At 49.4% G+C, this 20,442-nt stretch overlaps 1 protein-coding gene and 1 long non-coding RNA gene across 2 annotated transcripts in view; both read left to right on the forward strand.

Annotated features, from left to right (window-relative positions):
- Nucleotides 1-16,361, forward strand: part of LOC126651076 (uncharacterized) — a 56,118-nt gene extending 39,757 nt beyond the window's left edge. Inside the window, exon 3 of the long non-coding RNA XR_007631553.1 lies at nt 16,306-16,361. This is a non-coding gene — a long non-coding RNA (uncharacterized LOC126651076). The remainder of the gene's footprint in view (nt 1-16,305) is intronic.
- Nucleotides 16,362-16,554: 193 nt separating this feature from the next.
- SLC35C1 (solute carrier family 35 member C1) lies at nt 16,555-20,170 on the forward strand. Its single transcript, XM_050336594.1, has 2 exons — nt 16,555-17,154; nt 18,863-20,170. Exons 1-2 carry the CDS (start codon nt 16,611-16,613, stop codon nt 19,420-19,422), a joined length of 1,104 nt encoding a protein of 367 aa, XP_050192551.1. The 5' UTR covers nt 16,555-16,610; the 3' UTR covers nt 19,423-20,170.
- The last annotated feature ends 272 nt before the right edge of the window (nt 20,171-20,442 follow it).

The raw sequence follows: 20,442 nt of genomic DNA on the forward strand, positions 1-20,442 counted from the left end.
CTATGGTGTGGAGCAAATACTAATGCTGTGCAAAGAGTTCTAATTAGTTTATAAGCAAAGCCGAGTAAGAGTTCCAACATCTTGGGGAAATTGCACTGTGGCCATTTGAATCTCCACTGCTGCTGCTCTCTGGAGAAGGCTGGAGATATTTCTCCCCCTTCTGGAATAATGTTTGCCTCTGTGACTATTTTGCCTGACTACTTCAGCTGATACGGGGCTACTGGAGAGCTGAGCTCCAGAAAAGGAAGAGTTTCTGGGATAGGCTTGAAGTGCTGCAGCCCACACAGGGCCACGCAGAGCAAGCCACAGTGGCAAAGGAAGGTACTAGGAAATACTTGGAAAAATGCAAGAATTTGGTGGCAAGGTTTTGAGGCTCTCAGCAGACTGGAGAGCTGCAAAGGGCAGCTCTGGCCAGAGCCAAGGTCTCACATGGGTATCACCATTGCTGTGCCTTTCTCAGGACTGGCTGTTGCTTCTGCAAACCCAGCTCCCAATGGCAGGAGGGGCTTGGATTGCTTTTCTCTCTCTCTCATCTCCCTTCACTTTTAAATAAGCTTCTATCCTTCACTGCTTGGAGGTACACTTTGAAAACCTGACCCCGATGCACCCTAAAAGCTCAGAAAGCAGCAAGTAAATAAAAAGAGCATTTTCTATTCTGCGTTAAAAAACCACATTTAAGAAAAAAGCCCAGCAATTTTCTAACCCTTCTTGCCCTAATTCAGGAGAAAATCTTTTTCCTCTTTTCTTTCAAGGCTAGTACCTCTGGGGGATTTAGGGTTGTGGTGCCAGTGCAGAAGAAGCCAAGGTGACCTCTGCCCCTTCCTGAGGACATTGAGTTGTCCCAGTGGCTGGATAGTGCTGTCACCTGCCAGCCAGCACTTAATGGCTGTGGGGGACCATAGCACTGCTCTCACTGACATTCTTTCCTGATGAAGAGCTTTACCATGACCATGGACACAGCCACAGAAGCCATATTTTTTCTGAGAGCCTTGACACCCTTCTCTGGCCAGGGTGACTTTGCTCCTTGGAGCCATTAGCCAGCAGGTAATGCACTCACCTAGAGCTCTCTGGTGTCCAGCTGTTCCATGCCCTAATCCCAGATGCCTGTCCTGGGCATGCAGGTGTCTCTGGCAGAGAGGGCAACCAGCCCTCACAGTATCCATGGATGAATTTTTTCTCCCTTCACCTCCTCCCCACTTCTGTGCATCAGTTGTAAATGTTGGCAGGAGATCTCCAGCTGAAAGCGGGCTGCAAAGCACTGGCAGGTAATTGCTAAAGCAAGCAGGGCTGCATTAATTGAGATGACGGCAGCCAGCAATGTGCTCTCCATTAGGTTTGGCTCTGCAGCAGCCTGTAGGGAAGCAGAAAATACAGGGGAACAGGGGACAGGGTCTGCTTGGCTACAGAGATGCTCCTGGCAAGGGACTGAAAGGGGACAGGAGGGAAACCTGCCCTTCCCCCTGGGTACTCTGAACATTCATTAGCTGCACCTCTGCCACTCCCTGTGGCTCCACATCCCTTTGGTGTGGGCTGTGCCATATCCAGCACTGCAACTGGCTTTGCTGACGTGTGCTGGGGACCCCTGCCCGGTGGACCATCCTGCCAAAGAGATGCAAGAGGCTGACGCAGCCGCAGGGTGGGAGGCAAGCAACCATCTGTGACAGGCATGTGTGTGCCCAGCAGGGAGGGGCAGGGGATCTCAGCCCCCCTTTTCGCCCCCTCTCCTCCCACCTGTTCTAGAATCGTGCCTGGAGGTACCGCAGGGTCTGGGCGGGGGTTTGCAGCACCCTGTCCCCAAACGACTCATTGACACAAAGGAAAGATATTACTCAGGCAACACGTGAGAGTGGGAGAAAAGGGAGGTGATGTGGGCCAGGAGCGAAGGGTGTAAGCAGAGTGGAGTGCAGAGCCAAGGCAAAAATTTGGCCTCTCAGAGCTGGGGAGTGGCTTCAGACCTGGCTGGCTAAAGGTGCAGTGGAATGGAGGGGCACAGCACAGCCAGATGTGGTCCAGGTCCTCCTCTCTGTTACCCTAGATCCTGCCTGGGGCCACCCAGCCAAGCTGCTGGAGCAGAGACACTGTGGCTCGCTTTGTCATCCCAAGCCACCACTGCTAAGCCTGGATTTGCCAGCTGAGAGGGTTCACAGCATATCCAAGGCTGCTCTGCTGCTGGGGAGTAACCAGGCACTGTGGCCACAGCAGCTTCTGGCTACAAAATAAATTGGAAAGGAACAGGTTAGCTGCTGTAGTTTGCCTGCAGCAACAATGAGATAAGCAGGGCTATCATGAGGTGCCCAGAAGGTGGGCAGCAGCCAGCAACCACCTATGCCATCCTTCCTGCTGGGTGCTACGGGCTGGGCTGCTCTGGAGGTGGGTGCTCCTGGAATAAGAGTGTTCCATCCACCTGCACCACTGCCCAGGCAAGGCTGCCACCAAGATGAGGGATTGTGCCCTCTGTGGGGACCAGGAAACAGCTCCAACTGCCTAACACTGTGTGCTGCAGAGATCAAACCCACTCTAATCACAGGTGTTCCTTTCAGCTCAGTCACAATGCTGCCTGATGAACTGTGGGGAATTGTTGGGTCACAGGCTTCAGGAGAAATGGCTCAAAAACCACCCAGTATCATAGATGTGGGATGTGAGAGCCAAGAATGAGGGCCGGGCCCCTCCACTGTATAAGCCAGGGGCTTGCAGGCACCGCATGGCCCAGAAATGCTCTTCTAATAGGCTGTCTCTTCCACACCCAGCATGTACAGGCTCAAGGAGGGGCACTGACCACCCACAGGAGTATGAGCATCTCCTCTGGCCCTGACCTGCAGGGGCTCAGGGACTCCAAAGGCAGAACCCCACTGCATCCCATAGCGGGGCAGCCGGCAGGGAGACAGGAGGAGTTGGATGCAGCTGTTATGGCAACAGAAGTTCTCAAGATAGGGAAGGGAAAAGGCACTCTTTAAAGCATGTTTCCATGGCAACAAGCATCTTCAAAGGCCTCTATAACACCCCAGAAATTAAAAAAAAAAAGAAAGAGGTTTCCTTAGAGGTGGGGACTTCTATGAGCTGAGCTGCCTCAGGTGCTTTGGGAGTTAAATGAAGAAACTGGGCCTTCCTGAGGGGGAATGGGACCAGCCCTGCAAGGTAGAAAAAGTGGGGGAGCAGAGTTTTGCAGTGCAAGGGCTGTGTCACGCCTCCTTCATCCCCAACACGTTTGGGAGCTTTTTGCTAGGTGTGCCTTTGCTCCATAAGATGGCCAAGTCCGGCAAAGAGGGCGGGAAACAAATAGCTTGGAGGAAGCTGAGGGGCAAAGAAACGCCCGTGCTCTTGCTCTGGCTCTTCCAGCCTTGCTTTCCCTACCAAGGGGAGGACAACCTCACAACATTCCCTCTCCAAGGGCTTGTGGACTCAGCACCATCCAGGGATGGGAGGCTGTAGGTGGTGAGCTCTGGGTCAATACTGCAGCTGGGAGCATACAGCGTGACTGCCTGCTGGGGAGGGGGATGTGGCATCATGGCCATGGCTGTTGTGACAACAAAGGGCCAGCTGCTCACGGGAGCAGCAGAGACAGCCTACTCTGTCTGGGGATGGCATCGCATGGGGTAACATGGCATGGGATGGAGCCAGCGTGGCCAGGCACCAGCTCCATCCTGCGCAATTCTGAACCTGTTTTGTGCCACATGTGCTCTGGTGTTACAGGATCTCTGCAAGGATGGTCCAAAAGGCTTTTCTTTCTTCTTAACACATGTCCCTTGACTAGAGAAACATCAGGCATTCCTGGAGGGACAAGAGCTCCTGACAACAGGAGTTGTAGTCAACCCTGGCCCCTGCATTGTGTGCTGGTTACCTGAACTGGGCACCACAGTGAATGCTTTCAGAAGGGGGCTTCAGCCCGCTTTGCCTTCTTTCTGCCTTCTCTTCAAAGGCAAGTTTGCCCCAGCTTTCTCTGTTGTGCGATCACAAGCCATCGGCTCACTTTCTTCATCCTCTGGGGATGCTGCCTGGTGTGCAGCTGAGACACTTTGCACACGCTGCCTTGAGCAGAAACAGGTGTTGCATGGACTGGCTTTAGAGTCATGAAGCGCATTAGTCAGTGCTGAACTGCAGCCCCTTTCTCTGCTTTTGCATGGTAAAGAGCTATATAACCACTGCCCTCACATACTCATTTACCAGCGACTCCAGGTACTACTGTGGTTGTTTTCCCACCCTAAAAACAAAGCCTCTTTGCTTGTTAAGGAATGGCAAGCACTGACTTCTCTTTACTTTGGGAAGCAGGGATAGAGGGGTGGTGTGTAGCAGAAGTGTCCTGATGCTGAACAGGTCTTGGCTGGAAGAGCTTTTTGAGACTGTGGAAAACCATGACGACTCCAAATCTTTAACAGCTGTTAAATAAAACAGATGAAAAGACACATTCCAGATGGTCAATCCATCCTGGATCTCTTCAGTGTGGGATGCACTCAATTTTAGCTGATATAATTTAATCTGTGGGCATTCTTTGCTTTAAACAAAAGAGGTTGCAATTAAAAGGAGAGACAATAGTAGTTGTCAGAGCCCTGCTATTGTCATTTGTTCTCTACCGGAGTACTCCCTGAGAGATTATTGACCTTCCTGAGAGGATATCCACCACCCTCAGTGTCTGGCTCCGTATCAGCAAAAGATTGCCCAGCCCTTTCTTAGGAGAAATCTGGACTTCCATGCCTTATTTTAAATCTGCTGCTCATCTTGATGACTAACAAACTCTATGCTCAAATGATGCAGACTAACATGACTAATTCTGCCAGTAGCCCCTTGGGATGCTGGAGAACAAGCACTTTCCTGAGTTCATGCTCTACAATCACATACATCCACTCGTTTTTGCCTGATGCAATAGCCCCGCACATGCTCTGGTCTCTGGTTTTATCAATAGATTTTGAGAGGATACCTGAAAAATCCTTTGAGTGTTTTTTTTTGTCTAATTATCTGCAACAACACAACATTGTTGGCAAGTAGTGCAGGAGAGTTTGGGCTCACACAGTGTAACAGGCTAGAGGCAAATTGAAAAGGACAAGTAAAACAAAAGTGCATTAAAGGGCTTCCTTCAGGTGTACAAGTGAGAGAAAGATTCTACATGACCAAAAAGATGCAGCTTAAAGGACTGTCTGAGCTGGCTGGATACAGCAGGGCTGCACAGCAGAGCATTTTCCAAGCTCAGAGGAGGCAGCAGGGGAGCAACTCAGAGCATGGCACTGACTGCCCAGGAGTCCCCCCGTGCTGCTGCAAGGGCAGGAGCTACCACAGCTGCACCCCAGCTACTGTTAATTCCCATCAGAAGCTCCAGGTAATAACACCAGGATCAGCGATCGACTTCAGTTGTGCTTATCAGGCAATCAGAGACAGGGCAGCCCTGTTAGCACAAAACGAGATGTGAGAACCCACGTGCTGGGGAGAGTGGAGTTCAGTATGGGGTGTGTAATGAGAGGCATGGCTAGTGATGCTGGGGGGATTGGTGTAATGCCATTCCAAGTGTGTTGGGAAACATGGGCAGGGGATGAGCTGGGGACAAGATGCACACCAACAGACCTCACTCCTCTCCCTCTCAGCCCCCAGGCACCTTCAGCAGGGCTAGTAGGGCATGTTGTTGTGGAGCTGTCTGGGCTCATGAGATGTTTGCCCTCCAGCCCCTGGTACTTGTTTCTCTCTAGCCTGTCTGCCCCAGCTGGCAGGGAATACTGAGGATCAGAGAGAATCAGGGTGGGGGCTCAGGGCAGAAGTTATGTGAGTGCTTGCATTCAGTGAGCTGTTGGGAAGGGTCTGTATATGCTTTTTATACCCTTTGAGGAATAAGTGGAAGCAAGGAAGGGATGCCTGCTGAGAGGAGGAGATTTTCTTATCAGAAAGGATGTCTAGATGCTTAAAAAAAATCTCAAAGAAACAAAAAAACTGTTAATTCTGACTTTATGGACCTTGAGCCAACCCACACAAAACAGGGCAGAGGGGATGCAGTGTCACAATATGCACCTCTGTCATCAGAATACAAGCTGCTCTGAGAAGCCCTGCAGTTCCTGGGTTACATTACAGTAGCCAACAGCTCCTCTGTGAGGCGTAAAATGGCCCTTCTCTGCCTTAATCCATGGAATAATTTGCAGGGTGCAACTTGCTCCATGCACTGGAGCACTGCCAGCTGCCCTCTTGCTGCTTATATCCTGCGTGGTTAATACACACAGAAAGAAAAAAGGAAATGCTTTGATTGCACTGCAGAAGGAGCAACAAGCCACCTTCCCAGCCCCATGCCCAGTCTGAGACTGCTTCTCAGCCTTACACAAGTTTTTCCTCTGCAGCTCTCCTCAGCTCACAGCTGGAAGTCCACTATGGGCAGCCCACACCTGCTCTCCTGCTGCTCTAAAAAGTTTGGGAGGTCAGGGCTCCTTGCCTCATTTCCTCCCACTCATTCATGGGTGCTGGGCTCCCACGGGTCCTTCTTGTTAATGCTCTGAGTGTGAGAATGTTCAGCATTGTGCCAACAGGAGCCAGACACTAAAAAGTACAAATATAATACGGTGAAAATGCTGCTGTGCAGACAGCTGGAATGGCAGGGGAGGAGGCAGCTGGGGAGAACTCTGCTGTCAGCCTCTGCTCTGCCCTGGATTCCTCTTACTGCATCCTCATTACCAAGATCCCAGGCCACAGGGAGGCTGAGGGTTCCAACTTATTAGTTTTGGGAGACACAGCTCATGAGTATGTTTGATCCCCTGTGCTCCATGCCAGCTCCTGTCCCCTTCAATTGCTCATAGGTCCTTTAAGTGTAACAAAGCTAGGTGCTGGCTTTAAAGCATCCACTCCTGCATTTGCAATGTGGTCTTCATGCTATCCATATTCATTTAATAATAGCCAAGGCCCAGTGTATTCCCTGGCAAGCTTGACCTAAATTCAGCAGCAAGGTTTATTCTGCAGCTTGCACTGCAGCGAATGGGAAAGTCTGCAGCCGCTGGGGGAAAAAATCAAACCTTGAAAGGGAGAAACTTGGATTGAATTAAATCTGAATCAAATCACAGCAATCTCCTCTGTGTTTCTTTAATTGGAAGTTCAAATTCAGTTTATTGTTCCCAGCTCCATCATCTTTAGTTTCCAAAGTGCTGCAGGATTTGCGATCTCAAATGGCTGTAATTGTTGCGCAGGGAAATTTTGACTGCTGTGGCTGCTAGAAATTGGGCAAGGGCTGTGGTGTAGTTTGGATGAGGGTTTACTAGGTTTCAGAGTTAGCCCTGAGCAGAAGGTTCCTGCCTCTGTGAGGCATTACTGTTTTCCTCTTTCATCACCTGTAGAAGGTATTCACTGGGCTGGTTTATTTTGTGTTACTGCCGTGATACTCAAGCATAAAGGACATAAAGAGGTGGCTTCAACAAACTCTGTTCTTGGGGAACAAGAAAATAGCCAAGGCTTAACAATGACAAGCTAAACAGGACTTATGCACATCCTTTAACCACCGTAACCCCAGGAGTGTTAGAGCAATGATATGTTTAATCCTAGCCTGCTTGGCCAACTCTTAACTTTGTTAGTCAGCTCCCTGGAGGAGGAACAAAAGCTACTCACGTATGTTCAGCTCTAAGCCATTGGCTATGCTCCAGAAAATGGTCCTCTCTGCTGCTGGTGAAGGATACTCACCAAAGCTTTGCTTGAGCTCATTCAGACACATACCCTGAGGGATTAATGCTCAACAGATCCCACCTGAAACACGCAGAGAAAGTAAAATGCCACTTTTCCCTGGAGAGTGACATCAGTTATACTGTTGGCTTCAGGTGTGGGCAGAAGCCAATGCCAGAAGCTTTCTGGTAATGCCCTGTGCTCCTGAAGAAGCTCAGGCTCTGATATCCTCTACCTCCACCATCTGAGTCAGCTCAGCAGTGCTGTAAGAGACTGGGAATAGAGCTGGATGGAGGAGAATGAGGAGAGAAATGCCTCATCTGGCACTTCCCAAGAACACATCAGAGCAACCCAAGCACCTGAAGGAGCCAGGCAGGGGACTTCAGAGCCCCATTAGGGGTTGATGCTGCCCAGTTGGCCACCAAAGGAGGGGGACATCCCTGCCACGTCAGTTCCACCTCATACCTGAGAAGCCAACTTCAGCTCAGCGGTAGAGAATGAAGCCAAAGCAAAGCGAAAGCAGAGTCACCCTTTGGTTTCTCCACCTGACCTAGCCTTAAAAACTCAATTTGAAGATAGCATTAGGGAAGTAAGACATCATTTATCAGGAGTGACAGATACAATCTATAAATTAACATGCTTAGCCTGGGAGTCAGGAGGCAGAGATATCTATCACTTCCTCCCTGGCAGGCTGATACAGGCACACAAATTTGACCAGTTCCCCAGAGCATCATCTGGTCTCCAGCTGATCTGAGGACCCAGAAGTGCTTGTGGGGGCAGGCAGGGAAATTGTATGGGAGAGACCTGGAGAAGAATCCAGCTTCTGACTCCACCCTACTCTGTTCTCTGTGATCTGAGGACAAGAAGACCCCCAGCAAGATGAGGTTCATGTCTCAGTCCAAAGGCACAGTACATTTTTAAACACACCATCAAGGCATTCAATATATGATGAGTTGCAAAATGGCTGCAGTCCACAAGGGAAAAGCTGGCTATTTTAAGATACTTCTACACAGTTTGCCTCCAAAATAAAGGATAATCCATGGAAGTTATATTTGCTTTTTACATGAGGCTTACACAAACACAACTTTACATACATTCAAACTACTGTCTCTCTGCTCAGTAAATCTGGGGTCTCAGCCCAGCCCTGGGAGGTGCTGGGAGGCTTTTGGTGATGCCTGGCATGACTCTGCTGTAAAAGACACGCAAACAAGGACATTCACAACCTTGTCACAAGGTGCTTGTCTCGCTGAATCCCTTTTCTACATAAAACCAGAGAAGCTGAGCCAAATGGTGGAAACGGGTTCAATCAGGATGCCCTGGCACAGCCTCACTCCCATCCTGGGTAGCTGGGTCTCTGCATCAGCCACTCCCTGCAGGGAGGAATGGCCGCTGGGGGGGCTGAGGGGACCACTCCCTCTGAGGGGCAGGGAAACTAAGTGATTAGGGGGCTCAGATGGTGCAGCCAGGAAGACTGTTAAAGGCCTCGTAAATAAGAACCCATGTAGACAGCAGGTACTGTGGGGCTTTATGGGCCTATAAAACACCCTGAGCTGCCAGGGAGGCTGGAAGGGATGGGTAGGAAATCTAATTTCACAGGATTTAAAGCAGGTGAGAGAGATATAAATGTGTGTTTTTAATAGTAATTAATGCTGCCATTCAGAAGCACTTAAGCACTGGGTTCGGAGAGTTTCCAAGGGCTTGCCTCATAAATCACAGCCCACTACCTTCCCATCCTACTTCTAGGGAGCTGGGCTGTTGCTCCCTCACCTGACCTGGCCATGGCAGTGGGAGAATTTCCAGCTCCAGGCACAGAGCTCAGCATCTCTGCAGCCAGGCTGCTCCTGCGCCATGGCAAGCAGATCCCCAACCATCCATCCAAACTGGGGAACTGGGGGCCACCCTGGGATGGTGTCCACTTCCCCCAAGGTTATCCCCTTTTTTTCAGAACGAGAGGGACAAAACAGCAGCTTTTTCATGCCTAGCTCACTTTTTTGCCGTGGGCTGCCAGTTTTCACCCTGCCTTGTTGAGTCATTTCTGCTGCGCAGGCAGTCAGGTCCCAGCCAGCTCCTGCCTGGAGTGAACGGAAACCAGAGGCTGCTGCAGCTCACAGGGGTGAGGTGGAGAGTGGGGGTTGAACGGGAAACATACAGGAAGGTGATGTATATAAGCCGTGATGTTTTGTGTCATGCTGTGATTTCTAATTTGTCAACTGGGCCTTTAGGGTCTGATTCCATACTGTTCTTGGGTAGCAGCAGAGGCCAGGTGCTTAGAGCAACTCAGCACGGGCAGCTGGAGATGTGCCCCTTGCCTTAGCATCCCCAAGCACCCCAGAAAGCAGTTGGAGAGCTCCCAGCCCTTGCTGCACGGTGTGTACCCTCTCCTGCCTCTCACGGCTGCAAGCAGGCAGGTGAAGCAGGACAGCAAGACCAGGGTCCCTCTCGACCCCAGACCCAGCCCTGCCCCAGCCTCGCCCCAGTCCTGCCCAACTGCTCCCCAGTACAGCCCCAGGCTTGTCCAAGGTCTGCCTGGGAAGACTCCATCCGCGTGCCAGCCCTGCCCTCTAGTGTTACCGCTGCCACAGCCACACCTTATAATCCAGATCATTCCCCCATCACTGCTGTTTAAGACGTTCAAGCAGGGACTCAGATGTGACTGTTTCAGGCAGAGCTTATCTTTCATGCCGGGGGAGCAGGGCAGGGGAAGGACTCAGGCTCAGAGATTTGCCAGATGGTGATGCTGTAATCTAGGGCAGAAGGAACTTGCTATTGTCTTCATCTCCTGTCTCTGCCCATGGTCAAAGCAGATCCCCACCATTTCCCCAGTCCAGCCAAAATCCCGAGGAGGCCAGGAAAGGACAACCAGGAGAAACCTTCATTCTTCCACCCAGGGAGCAGCTAAAGCAGAGACCCAGATGCCTGGGATGGGAGTGATGCCATGCTGGGGCATCCTGATTGAACCCGTTTACACCATTTGGCCCAGCCTATTTCTTAGGCTGCTGCTAACCACTTAAGATCAGTGAGATTATCCAGGCTGGGGATTCAGTAAGCCCCAGATGCAGAGAGAGTCTGAGATGTGGCCAAGTTTATTAGCTGATGGGGCACCTGCAGTGCTTCCAGAAACAGGTCAGGTCTGCAAAGCCCAGGGCTGTTTTAATGTGGCAGAGCCATTGTAGAGGTCCTGTTGGACCCCACTGCCTCTCTACAGAGCTGAGTCAGCATGACTGCTCCAGGGGCCTGGCACCAGACGTGCAGAGATGTGCAGACAGTGCTGGTTTTGATCCAGTTTCAAAGCTGGTTTGGATCCAGCTGGGAGTTAGCCCCTTCTGGACTGAGCTTCAGCAGATTCTATATGAGTCCCCCCATATTCTAGGGTCCAGGAAGGTGTCTGAGCTGAGTGTGGGTGGATTCAAGCAGTCTCCAGCTGGTGCCACCAAGCTGCTGGAGGACAGTATGTGGGGCAGGTATCTTTGCAGCAGCTGTCTGGGTCAGCTTTGCTGGCCCAGAACCACAGCTAATAAATCCACCTAGACCAAAAATGTTCCTATTCTGCAGTGACATCGGGCTGCCTCTGCACTGGACTCCCCCAGTGCTCTATGTTTTTCCACAATGAGACTGCAGCAATGTCTATTATCCTGCACAATAGAGACTTACAGCAGCACTACACTGCCAAGGCCATTTCTCCTATGAACTAGGGGGAGTTTGGAAAGATGCTGTATTGTAATAGGAAACACCAGTACTAGAAACAGGTGTTGTTTGAGGACAATACTGAGAGATTACTCTATTCTCTCCCCCTGATTTATGTTTACTACCCTAGCAGAGAGACCTGATTCAGCTATTCTGCGCTGATAAATCAGGCTTAGATTTTGCATTGGCCTTCTTCTCAGGTATTGATTATCAGCAAACACTAAATAATGATGTGACAGCTGTTGTTATTAGGCAATATCTTCAGTTCAAACTTGAAACCTTGAAAGCTCAGGCTAATTTTGCTGGGGTACACAGCAAACCAGAGGAATCACCAACCACTAGGTTCTGTAAAGTAATACTTCTGTCACAGGTGAACCTTCCTGGGTTGTTGGTCCCTGCTTGGACATTGCTGTGGCAACACACTGCCTGTATGTAATCTGAGCATACACACACACACGCATATGCATACGTACAGATATACTTACATATATATTTGTATATATGTGTGTGTCTATACATATATAAAGCTAGATTGATGTCTTGACTTGTAAGCTCCATACTTTATAAATGTTAGCATCAAGGATGCTTGTATTAACTGGAAATCAGATACCTATACTTGCAAGGAACAATAAATTCTGGAATGATCTCACTGCTGAGCTGATTTCTTCCCACATCCCATTCCATGTAGTAGAATGAGTCCTATTTCTAACTCCAAAGGCCTCTTCCTAAAGACCCAGAAACAAAATTGGCAAGTTTTCTGCTGCTTCATTTGCTATTCTACATGACTTACAGAGGGCCTATGCCTACAATAACACACTGGTCAATATGTCCAGCTCTCTTGTGTGACCAGGAAATGCAATTTATGCTGTCTCACCACTGGGTTTGATGTACATCCCAAAGCCTATTGCTGTTTTATCAGCTGAGCACTGTTTATCAGCTGATACTTTCAAGTAGGCCACCTAATTTAAGTGGGAAGGGGAGAACTCTCCCCTTGGATGAACAGCACCTGTCATATTTTAGAAGGTTTTCTGTTCACGTAGGAAAGGATTAAATAAGATACAGGAGGGCATGTATGTGCATGTGCATGCAAGCAGCAGGCAGGGTATGGGGCATTCCAGACACCAACAGCAGCACAGGCTCATCACACGACACGAAAGCAAGGACACTACCAGCCAGATTTCCCAACATGAGGAGCCTGTCAAAGCTGCTTATTTTCCAGACTCAGACTTCCATTAGGGAAAATTGTTTATTTTGTAAGCACTCAGGGAACATGAAGCAGCACACTCCTAAGCCAGAAATAATCCTGTGCTGGCTCCTTACAATATGTGCCATCATGTTAATACACAACCAAGCAGCAGGGCAGGAAAACATCGAGGTCTCATCTGCATAGGGAAGTGAATCGTTGCTGTGGTAGCATAATAAACATCTTCTGTAAGGAAGTTATTTATCTTCTCCAAAAACTAGGTTAAAAGGTAACTTCATTTGCCTGCCAGCGCTTGCCTGTAAAAAAAACCAGCAAAGTTGTAATAAGACCCAGAAGTTGAAAACTTGAACCAGGCAATGCCAGTATGAAAAGGAGTGTGAACTATTTATTGGGAAAGAACCGGCCACCAGAATAACACTGCTAGTGCCCTATGGAGTTCAATCTCCCTGGAAGTATTTTTAATCAAAATTAAATTTTTTTCATAAAAGATCAGCTTTAATTCAAGCAGGAGTTAATTCAGGGAAGCCTAACGCTGGTGCTGTACAGTAGGCCAGGTTACATTGTCTCAACAGCTTCAATTAGCATTATAACCTGTTCATTACTACCTTTACTCTCAGATTTCTAAATCACCTAAAACGTTAAAACACCTTTCCCCCAAAGCAAAGATCTTTATGAAGTAGGTAGGCAGACACAGCTATGCAGAGTAACTCTGCCAGTCAGTTTTTGTACCTTGGAAAGCCTTTATTCAAAACACTTGTCACAACCATGCTGTAGAAAAGCTTTGCCTAGGGAGATTGACCAGCACAACTATCACAGAACTATCTGATTATTCAAGAATAAATCACTTTTATTTTGGAATACACTGTCAGCACCAGGGAGTTATATTGGCAGAGCTGAGAGAGCTATTCTGGTCAATTCTCCCACGCCGACGTGTCATACATGTGTGATAAGGCTGTAGAATAATCCCCCAGGAGAAGCAATGAACATTTTATTGATTGGGATATTTCAAACTTCTGCAAGACAAAGCAACCTTCTGTGCGCTGAATGAGTGGACAAGATGGAACTGAGGACTAGGTCTGAGGACTGCTCCAACTTCCGTGTTTAGTTTAGAGAAGGCACTCTGAATACTAGTGAGTGGCAGAGAGGGGAAAAAAATATCTATATCTGGCTCTGATTCTGCCAGAGGCACTGTGATTCTTGCAATGTTAGTGGCAGGAGAGGTCATTTCCTTGAAATTCAAGACAAATGTGTGATGCTGAAGCCACAGATATGGGTAACAGGCCATGACGACCTCCAGAACCAACCCAGTGCCCCACACCCAGGCTATTTGCTTTCTTTTCTTCCCTGACCAGTGGCATTTATGGGAGGAGTGCTGGGCCAGGCACTGGAAGATGGTTGATGAGAAGGGAAAGAGGATAGGAAGTTCGTGAGGAATAAGTGCTATCTGCACTTCTCCCCGTGGAATCAAAGCACAGCTGAGATAGTTGGTCATGGCCAGTTGGTCATTTCAATAGCAGCTTTCCCTGCCTGAATGCCAGCCCCTCTGCAGAGTCATGATCTCTTCTGTTTCCATGGCAGGAGCTGCAGGCCTGCATCTACAGGATTTTATGCCCTGTGTGAGCTCAGGCTAGCACCATGCGTACCAGTATTCCCAGCTGTGCAGGCAGGCAGAGAGGGCAGGTTGGTGAGGTGAGCACGCAAAACTCACTCGGGGTTGCAAGGGCTCTACCAGGTACCCATCACAAGCTGCAAGGGTGAGAGATAGTGCTCAGCATGCACACAGAAGTCTCCAGCACCCTGAGCATTTGGGCAATCCAAAGCAAGCACACAGGCACTGAGTTTCCAGAGGAAACGCGATTCTCATCAGCACCCAGATGCTGTTTAAAAGGGAGGGGCTCTGAGGAAAGGCAACATCTTTTACTAAACCAACCGATGAAGCCGGGAGAAAAAAAATCAATTGTGACTTCAGAGATTTGAGAAAAGTATGTTATGCCTGAAACATTTTCCAGCCACATCAATTGGTCTAATTAAATACATCATTTTTCTCCCCACATTTTTCTGTCCTTCACAAATGTAAGAGCACAGGCTGCTACAGGGGCAATTAAAGCTGCTGGCCTTGCCTCCAAAATCCTCTTAATTGTGTCCCCTGCAAATTGCTGGGCCCCAGGACATTGCAGATCAGACACTTTGCAGCAGTCTCAGCTGAAATAAGGAGTGGGGGATCATACTGACCAATGTTCAACACAGAGCTCACTGCTGCCTCCCCCACCACATGGAACCTGGCATTACTTTTAATTTATTTCATCCTGTCCAGCAGTTTGAATTCTAGAGTTTGGTACTGAAAAGGCTCCTTTATTATAAAGCACCATTAAGAGAAGGTGGGACATTTTGACATGTGAGTATGGGCAGATGAGCCTTTTATATCTGGAATGATGATGTGGGACTATGGGGTAGCTGCTTTAGCTTGAGAATGTGTGCAGCTCACCCCAATACTCAGGATACCTGGAAAGTAGTTAGCCCCTGTATTGCTTACAATGTAGCTGGGTAGTGCAGAGTTCAGCACTGGACGCACCAGAGAGGTCAGTGGCATTGGCAGAGACGTTCTCCTGGTTAGATTTGTAAAAGTTGTCACTACAGGAAGGGGAACTAGGCAGCCAGCACTTCCCTGTGCTGACCTCATGAGCTGTTTGCACAATGTTATCATGCCTACTTCATTTAGATCGTATGGGGAAGGTTTTATTTACCTTAAAAATGCAAACCTTATTTCTTTACAGAAGGCTTAAGCAGCAGAGCACAGACTTGTGCTTTGTGTGGGCTGTGGACAAAACCTGTGTTAGCAAATCAGTGCGTGTCCAACATCCAGATCCCACTTGCTCCAACCAGCATACAAAGGACACTGACACAAACCAGCAGAGCAGTGTTGTTCTCAACAATGGGATCACTACCAGTCCCCTCCTGCTGCCCACTGCCTAGCTTGGACACAGTGCTGGTCACCATTAAGGACCATGAGGGCACCAGCCCTTTCCCAGTGGCTCCGCAGGGAGCCTCTCGCTCCTGGCTGAGCGGTGTGACTGGGGACTGCACTCAGGGGACTGCTCCTCGCTAAACTGCCCTAGTTTGCTGCCTGCCCTGTTGTCCCAAAGTAGATTCTTTCACCCAGTATGCAAGAGGCCAATCCACACACGGAGTCGAGGTATCTGATTGATTTCCAGTCCTGCGCAAGAAGGGGTGCTTAGGTGGCAAATCCACAAAGCCAGCACTATCTCTACGAAAACTTTACACTATTTATACATTTTAGCAAACAAAGGCATTGTTTGCTATTGAACAAAAGTGGTTCCTTGGCTACAAGGGTTACCTAGTTTTTTATTAATTAGCGTTCTATCCTCTGTTGGTTAATGCTAATTAGTCTGCATGCTCAGTCTTTCTCTTCATTGGGGTCGGTGAGTTTCTCGAGCCGGTGGTCCGTGAGTCGGTGGTCGCGGTCTCCCCCTGCCGGAATTACCTTTTACCCCGTCGGAGCTGATTCAGCAGTTTCTGGGCTTTGTTCATTTCTTCCTTATCTTGGGGGTTCTGACAAATGTCATTGTGGCCCGTAAATTCTTCATTATTTGTGTGGTACGTCCTTCTTCCCAAGCTTTGTTAACCTGCCCCTAGGTCTGCTATCACGGAAATACGTCGAGCCCTAAGCCTTAACAAGGCAATTCTACCGACAAGCAATTTGTCTTTCTAATACCTGAACATCAATTAGAATTTACTTGTTCGCTGCTATCTGTTTCACGGATTAAATCTCCTTTCTTGTCGATTAGGCTTGGAAGTATACAAACACCAAAGATGAAAGAGCATCCTTTCTGAAGAACATTTCTACACATGCCACGTTTCACGACATCCCCACGACATGCCCGGGGCGGAGCGGGGCGGCGGGGGCCGGGCCGGGCCCTCCCTCGAAATGGCGCCGCGGCCGGGGAGGCGCCGAGCGGCGCCCGCGGGGCGTGAATAAAGGGCGGCGGGCCGGGCGGTGGCGCTCTGGGAGGCTCGGGGCCGGCTGCGGAGCCGGGTGAGCGGGGCTGGTAGCGGGGGGAGGCCGGGCCGCGGCCGGGCGGCTCGGCCCGCCATGAGCAAGGCGCAGCTGACGCGGACGGGGATCCTGCGGATGGCGCTGGGCGGCGGCGCCGCCGACCCGCTGCTGCCGGCGGAGGGCGGCGGGGGCCGGCGGGCGCCCTTCCTGCTGCGGGCGCTGCGCATCGCCGTGGTGGTCTGTCTTTACTGGTTCACCTCCATCGCCATGGTCTTCCTCAACAAGTACCTGCTGGACAGCCCCTCACTACGCCTCGACGCCCCCCTCTTCGTCACCTTCTTCCAGTGCGCCCTGACGGCCGCCCTCTGTTTCGGCCTCAGCTTGGGGGCGGCCTGCGGGCCCCCCTGCTCCGGCCTGCCCACCCTCCGCCTCGACCCCAAGGTGTCCCGCAGCGTCCTGCCCCTCTCCGCCGTCTTCATCGGCATGGTCACCTCCAACAACCTCTGCCTCAAGCACGTCGGCGTGGCCTTCTACAACGTGGGGCGCTCCCTCACCACCGTCTTCAACGTGCTGCTCTCTTACCTGCTCCTCAAGCAGACCACCTCCCTCTACGCCCTCCTGGCCTGCGGAGTCATCATAGGTGAGGGAGAACAGGAGTGGCTGCACCCATCCCGCAGCCAGCAGCCCCAGAGAGACAGAAGTGGAGTGTCTTTCCCTTGGGAAGTCATCCCCACCTGCATGGCAGCTCCCTGGTGAGGTGGGGTAGCTCAGGGCTTTTGCATTGCTCTGCCTCTGGCAACTCGTTTTATATGTCTGGAGGATGTAGATAACTCATTAAGAGAGGAAATTACCCTTACTTGACCATGGCTTCCTTTTTCCTTTGAGCAGTAAAACCTATCTGCCTCTAATGATGCTTTACTTGCCCTATCTTTTTTCTTTTCCCCCCCATATAGGCCATAAAACAGCAGGTGGCTTTCTCCCCGTTCCCAAGTGCTCGTTCATTATTAACTTTGGTAACAATAACATTTATGTCAGCACCACAGGGCCCGTGCAATGGAGGCAGCCGGTTCAGACAGGCTGAATGCATGTGATGAAGGGTTAGCCGATCACGCCAAATGTAAAACACCACCAGAAGATCTGGTTGTGTGGTTAGGATGTAGGGCCAGGCATTGACTGGCTTAACAGGGATGCTTACAAGTCTTTAATTCCAAAGGCACTGGGAATGCCAAAAGCTGCCTTCCACTGGAGGGTCATTTAGATGCCAAGAATGGTGGAATGTTTATTTCAGTCTGGTTCCAGGTGAGCCTGTGTTCACTTTGGTGCTTAGACGAGTAGATGGATTCAGGTTAAAATGAGAGAAATCTCATCTCCATAGAATAGCTGAACAGGAACAGAGCTACTCTTTTTTTTCCACCCAAAATTGCTTTAGCTAATCTTTTGTTCAGGTACTGCACCAGGAGTGTGGTGTCTGCCAGCCTTACAGGGTTTTTCTAAGGCTCTGTCCCCCTGGCTCTGTCTCCTTTTGCTGTGAGAGCATTGACAGTATGCCTGAAGCAGCACAGCTGAGCATCCTCCGTGACCTGACACAAAGCCCTTCCTGTCAGTGCGTTGAACCCTTTTGTATTTGGGCTTAGATTAAAGCATGTTGGCTGCTTTGCAGGTAACTTGCCAGACAAACTCCAACATGAAGCAACTTATGAAAACGAGGTGCAGTTCTCCTTCAGTAGCTCATCTCCCTTTTATGTTTTGCTTATGAGCTGGATAAGGAGACACAGAGCCTGTAGCTCCTGTTTTGGAGGTGGTTGAAGAGTTCATTACCCATCAAAGTTTAATGTGTTGAAGATACTGCATGCAGTTTCTGCCTTGTGATCTTTTCTCAACCATGGTTCTTAATATTACTTTCTTTCCCTCTTTTCTGACCTTTTCCTTCCTGTTAACAGCAAAGCCTGTGAGGCTTTTTTTCCCCCAAAACCTTGAAGAATATTTTTCTACCCATGTGTGTTTGCTGTCTTTTCAATTAAAAAATAATCATACAGTCTCCTGAAAATTACCTATGTGCAAAGACTAGCTGGAATAATAGTTTCTGAACTAGTGCTGCCTGCTCAGTGTGGGAATTAGTCCTCTGAGATTGAGTTACCCGCACAGTAAATTACCCACGCTCCCAAAATAAATCTTCCCAGGACACTAGTCATGACATTTTTGGGTTCACTTAATAGAAAGGGGAAAAACCCTTAAGCCTGTCTGTTTGTAGTTGTGGGTGTTCAGTAAAAAGTAGATGATTAATTTCTAACTATGTTTTGAGCCTTTCAGCAGGTTTTTCAGGTGATGTCTGATTTGTTTGGTTGCAGGTGGCTTCTGGCTGGGTGTTGACCAAGAAGGAGCAGAGGGCACGCTATCATGGACGGGTATATTCTTTGGGATCCTAGCAAGCCTGTGTGTCTCTCTCAATGCCATCTACACCAAGAAGGTGCTGCCTGTGGTGGATGGTAGCATCTGGCGCCTGACCTTCTACAACAATGTCAATGCTTGTGTACTGTTCTTCCCCCTCATGATGCTGCTGGGCGAGTTCCGCACGCTCTACCACTTTGACAAACTGGGGAGCCCCAGTTTTTGGGGTGTGATGACCCTGGGGGGAGTGTTTGGCTTTGCCATTGGGTATGTGACTGGACTTCAGATTAAGTTCACTAGCCCACTCACCCACAATGTGTCTGGGACAGCCAAGGCCTGTGCCCAAACAGTGCTGGCTGTTATCTACTTTGAGGAAACAAAGAGCTTCCTGTGGTGGACAAGTAACTTGATGGTTTTGGGGGGCTCCTTTGCCTACACATGGGTGAAAGGACTGGAGATGAGAAAGGTGCAAGAGGATCCTAATGTCAAAAGTGGTGAAAGAAATGAGACTGGTGTGTAGGTAGCTCCTGCACTGCCATTTCTGTGCCTGGGGGGATAACCTTTGGTGCTCATTGCCTCCTGGAGAGAAGAAGAGCAAGGATCAGGAAAAAATTCACCTGCAAAGTGTATGGGGAACTGTGTCAGGAACTGGAGCCAAAGACCTGATTGGATCATGTTTTATCTGTGGGGGATCTCACACCTATCCGAGTTGTGGAGAGCATGTGTTGTAGAGATCAATTGGGTTTTTTTGTGATTGTTTTTTAAAATGGATGTTGCTATTGACCTAATCTGGGAAATTTGCATCTTGGGGGGGGGGGGCGTGGGTTCCTAGCAGACAAAGACTGGGGTGGGAGCTTTGTGTAGTTAGGAATCTAGAATTAGCTGAATGAATGCAGTCTGAAGTTATAAAGTCCTGAACCTCCGGGTAAGGAAGAAGCAAGTAGCTAGACTGTTTGGGTTTGACTCCAGTAAACTGTTCTGCTGTAAAAGGTTTTTGCAACAGCCGTTCTTCCTGTTGCCCCATTCAGTGCAGAGGGTGAAAATTCTTTCCTTCTGGCTATGTACAAGTCTAAGCAACAGCAGTGCCTCCAAATCTTTCCAGCAAGTCAGTATCACATCCTTCTGAGGTTTTTTTTCTGTGTTGCTCTACATCTGATATCTCAGTTCGGGGAAGCATGCTAAGACTCAGGAATTAAACTTCTCATTCCATCTGCAGTGTGTCCCTTGAGGGAGAGCAGGCTCACTCCAGTGGACTTTCTCATGGAGGAGTGAGTTTGGCTTCTGTGTCTCTCTGTGACAGGCAGGAGGGGAAAAGTTACTCTGAAGCACTTGCTGCTCTAGAGAGGGGATCCCGCTTCACAGAGTTCACAACACTTCTCTTTACCCTCTGTGTAAGGGGTAAGTTTGTGTTTGAAAATGGGTTACTATTTAGACTTGTTTCAGGAGACTTGTTCCATATATATTTTGCATCTCCTCTGGTGTTTGCAGTTTATCTTTTGGTTTGTTCCTTTTAAACACCCCATGGCCAGCTCAGTGAATC

The sequence above is a fragment of the Myiozetetes cayanensis genome, unplaced genomic scaffold, assembly GCF_022539395.1.
Source record: "Myiozetetes cayanensis isolate MyiCay16 unplaced genomic scaffold, myiCay2020 scf6-25, whole genome shotgun sequence".
In the NCBI taxonomy this organism is placed as follows: domain Eukaryota; kingdom Metazoa; phylum Chordata; class Aves; order Passeriformes; family Tyrannidae; genus Myiozetetes; species Myiozetetes cayanensis.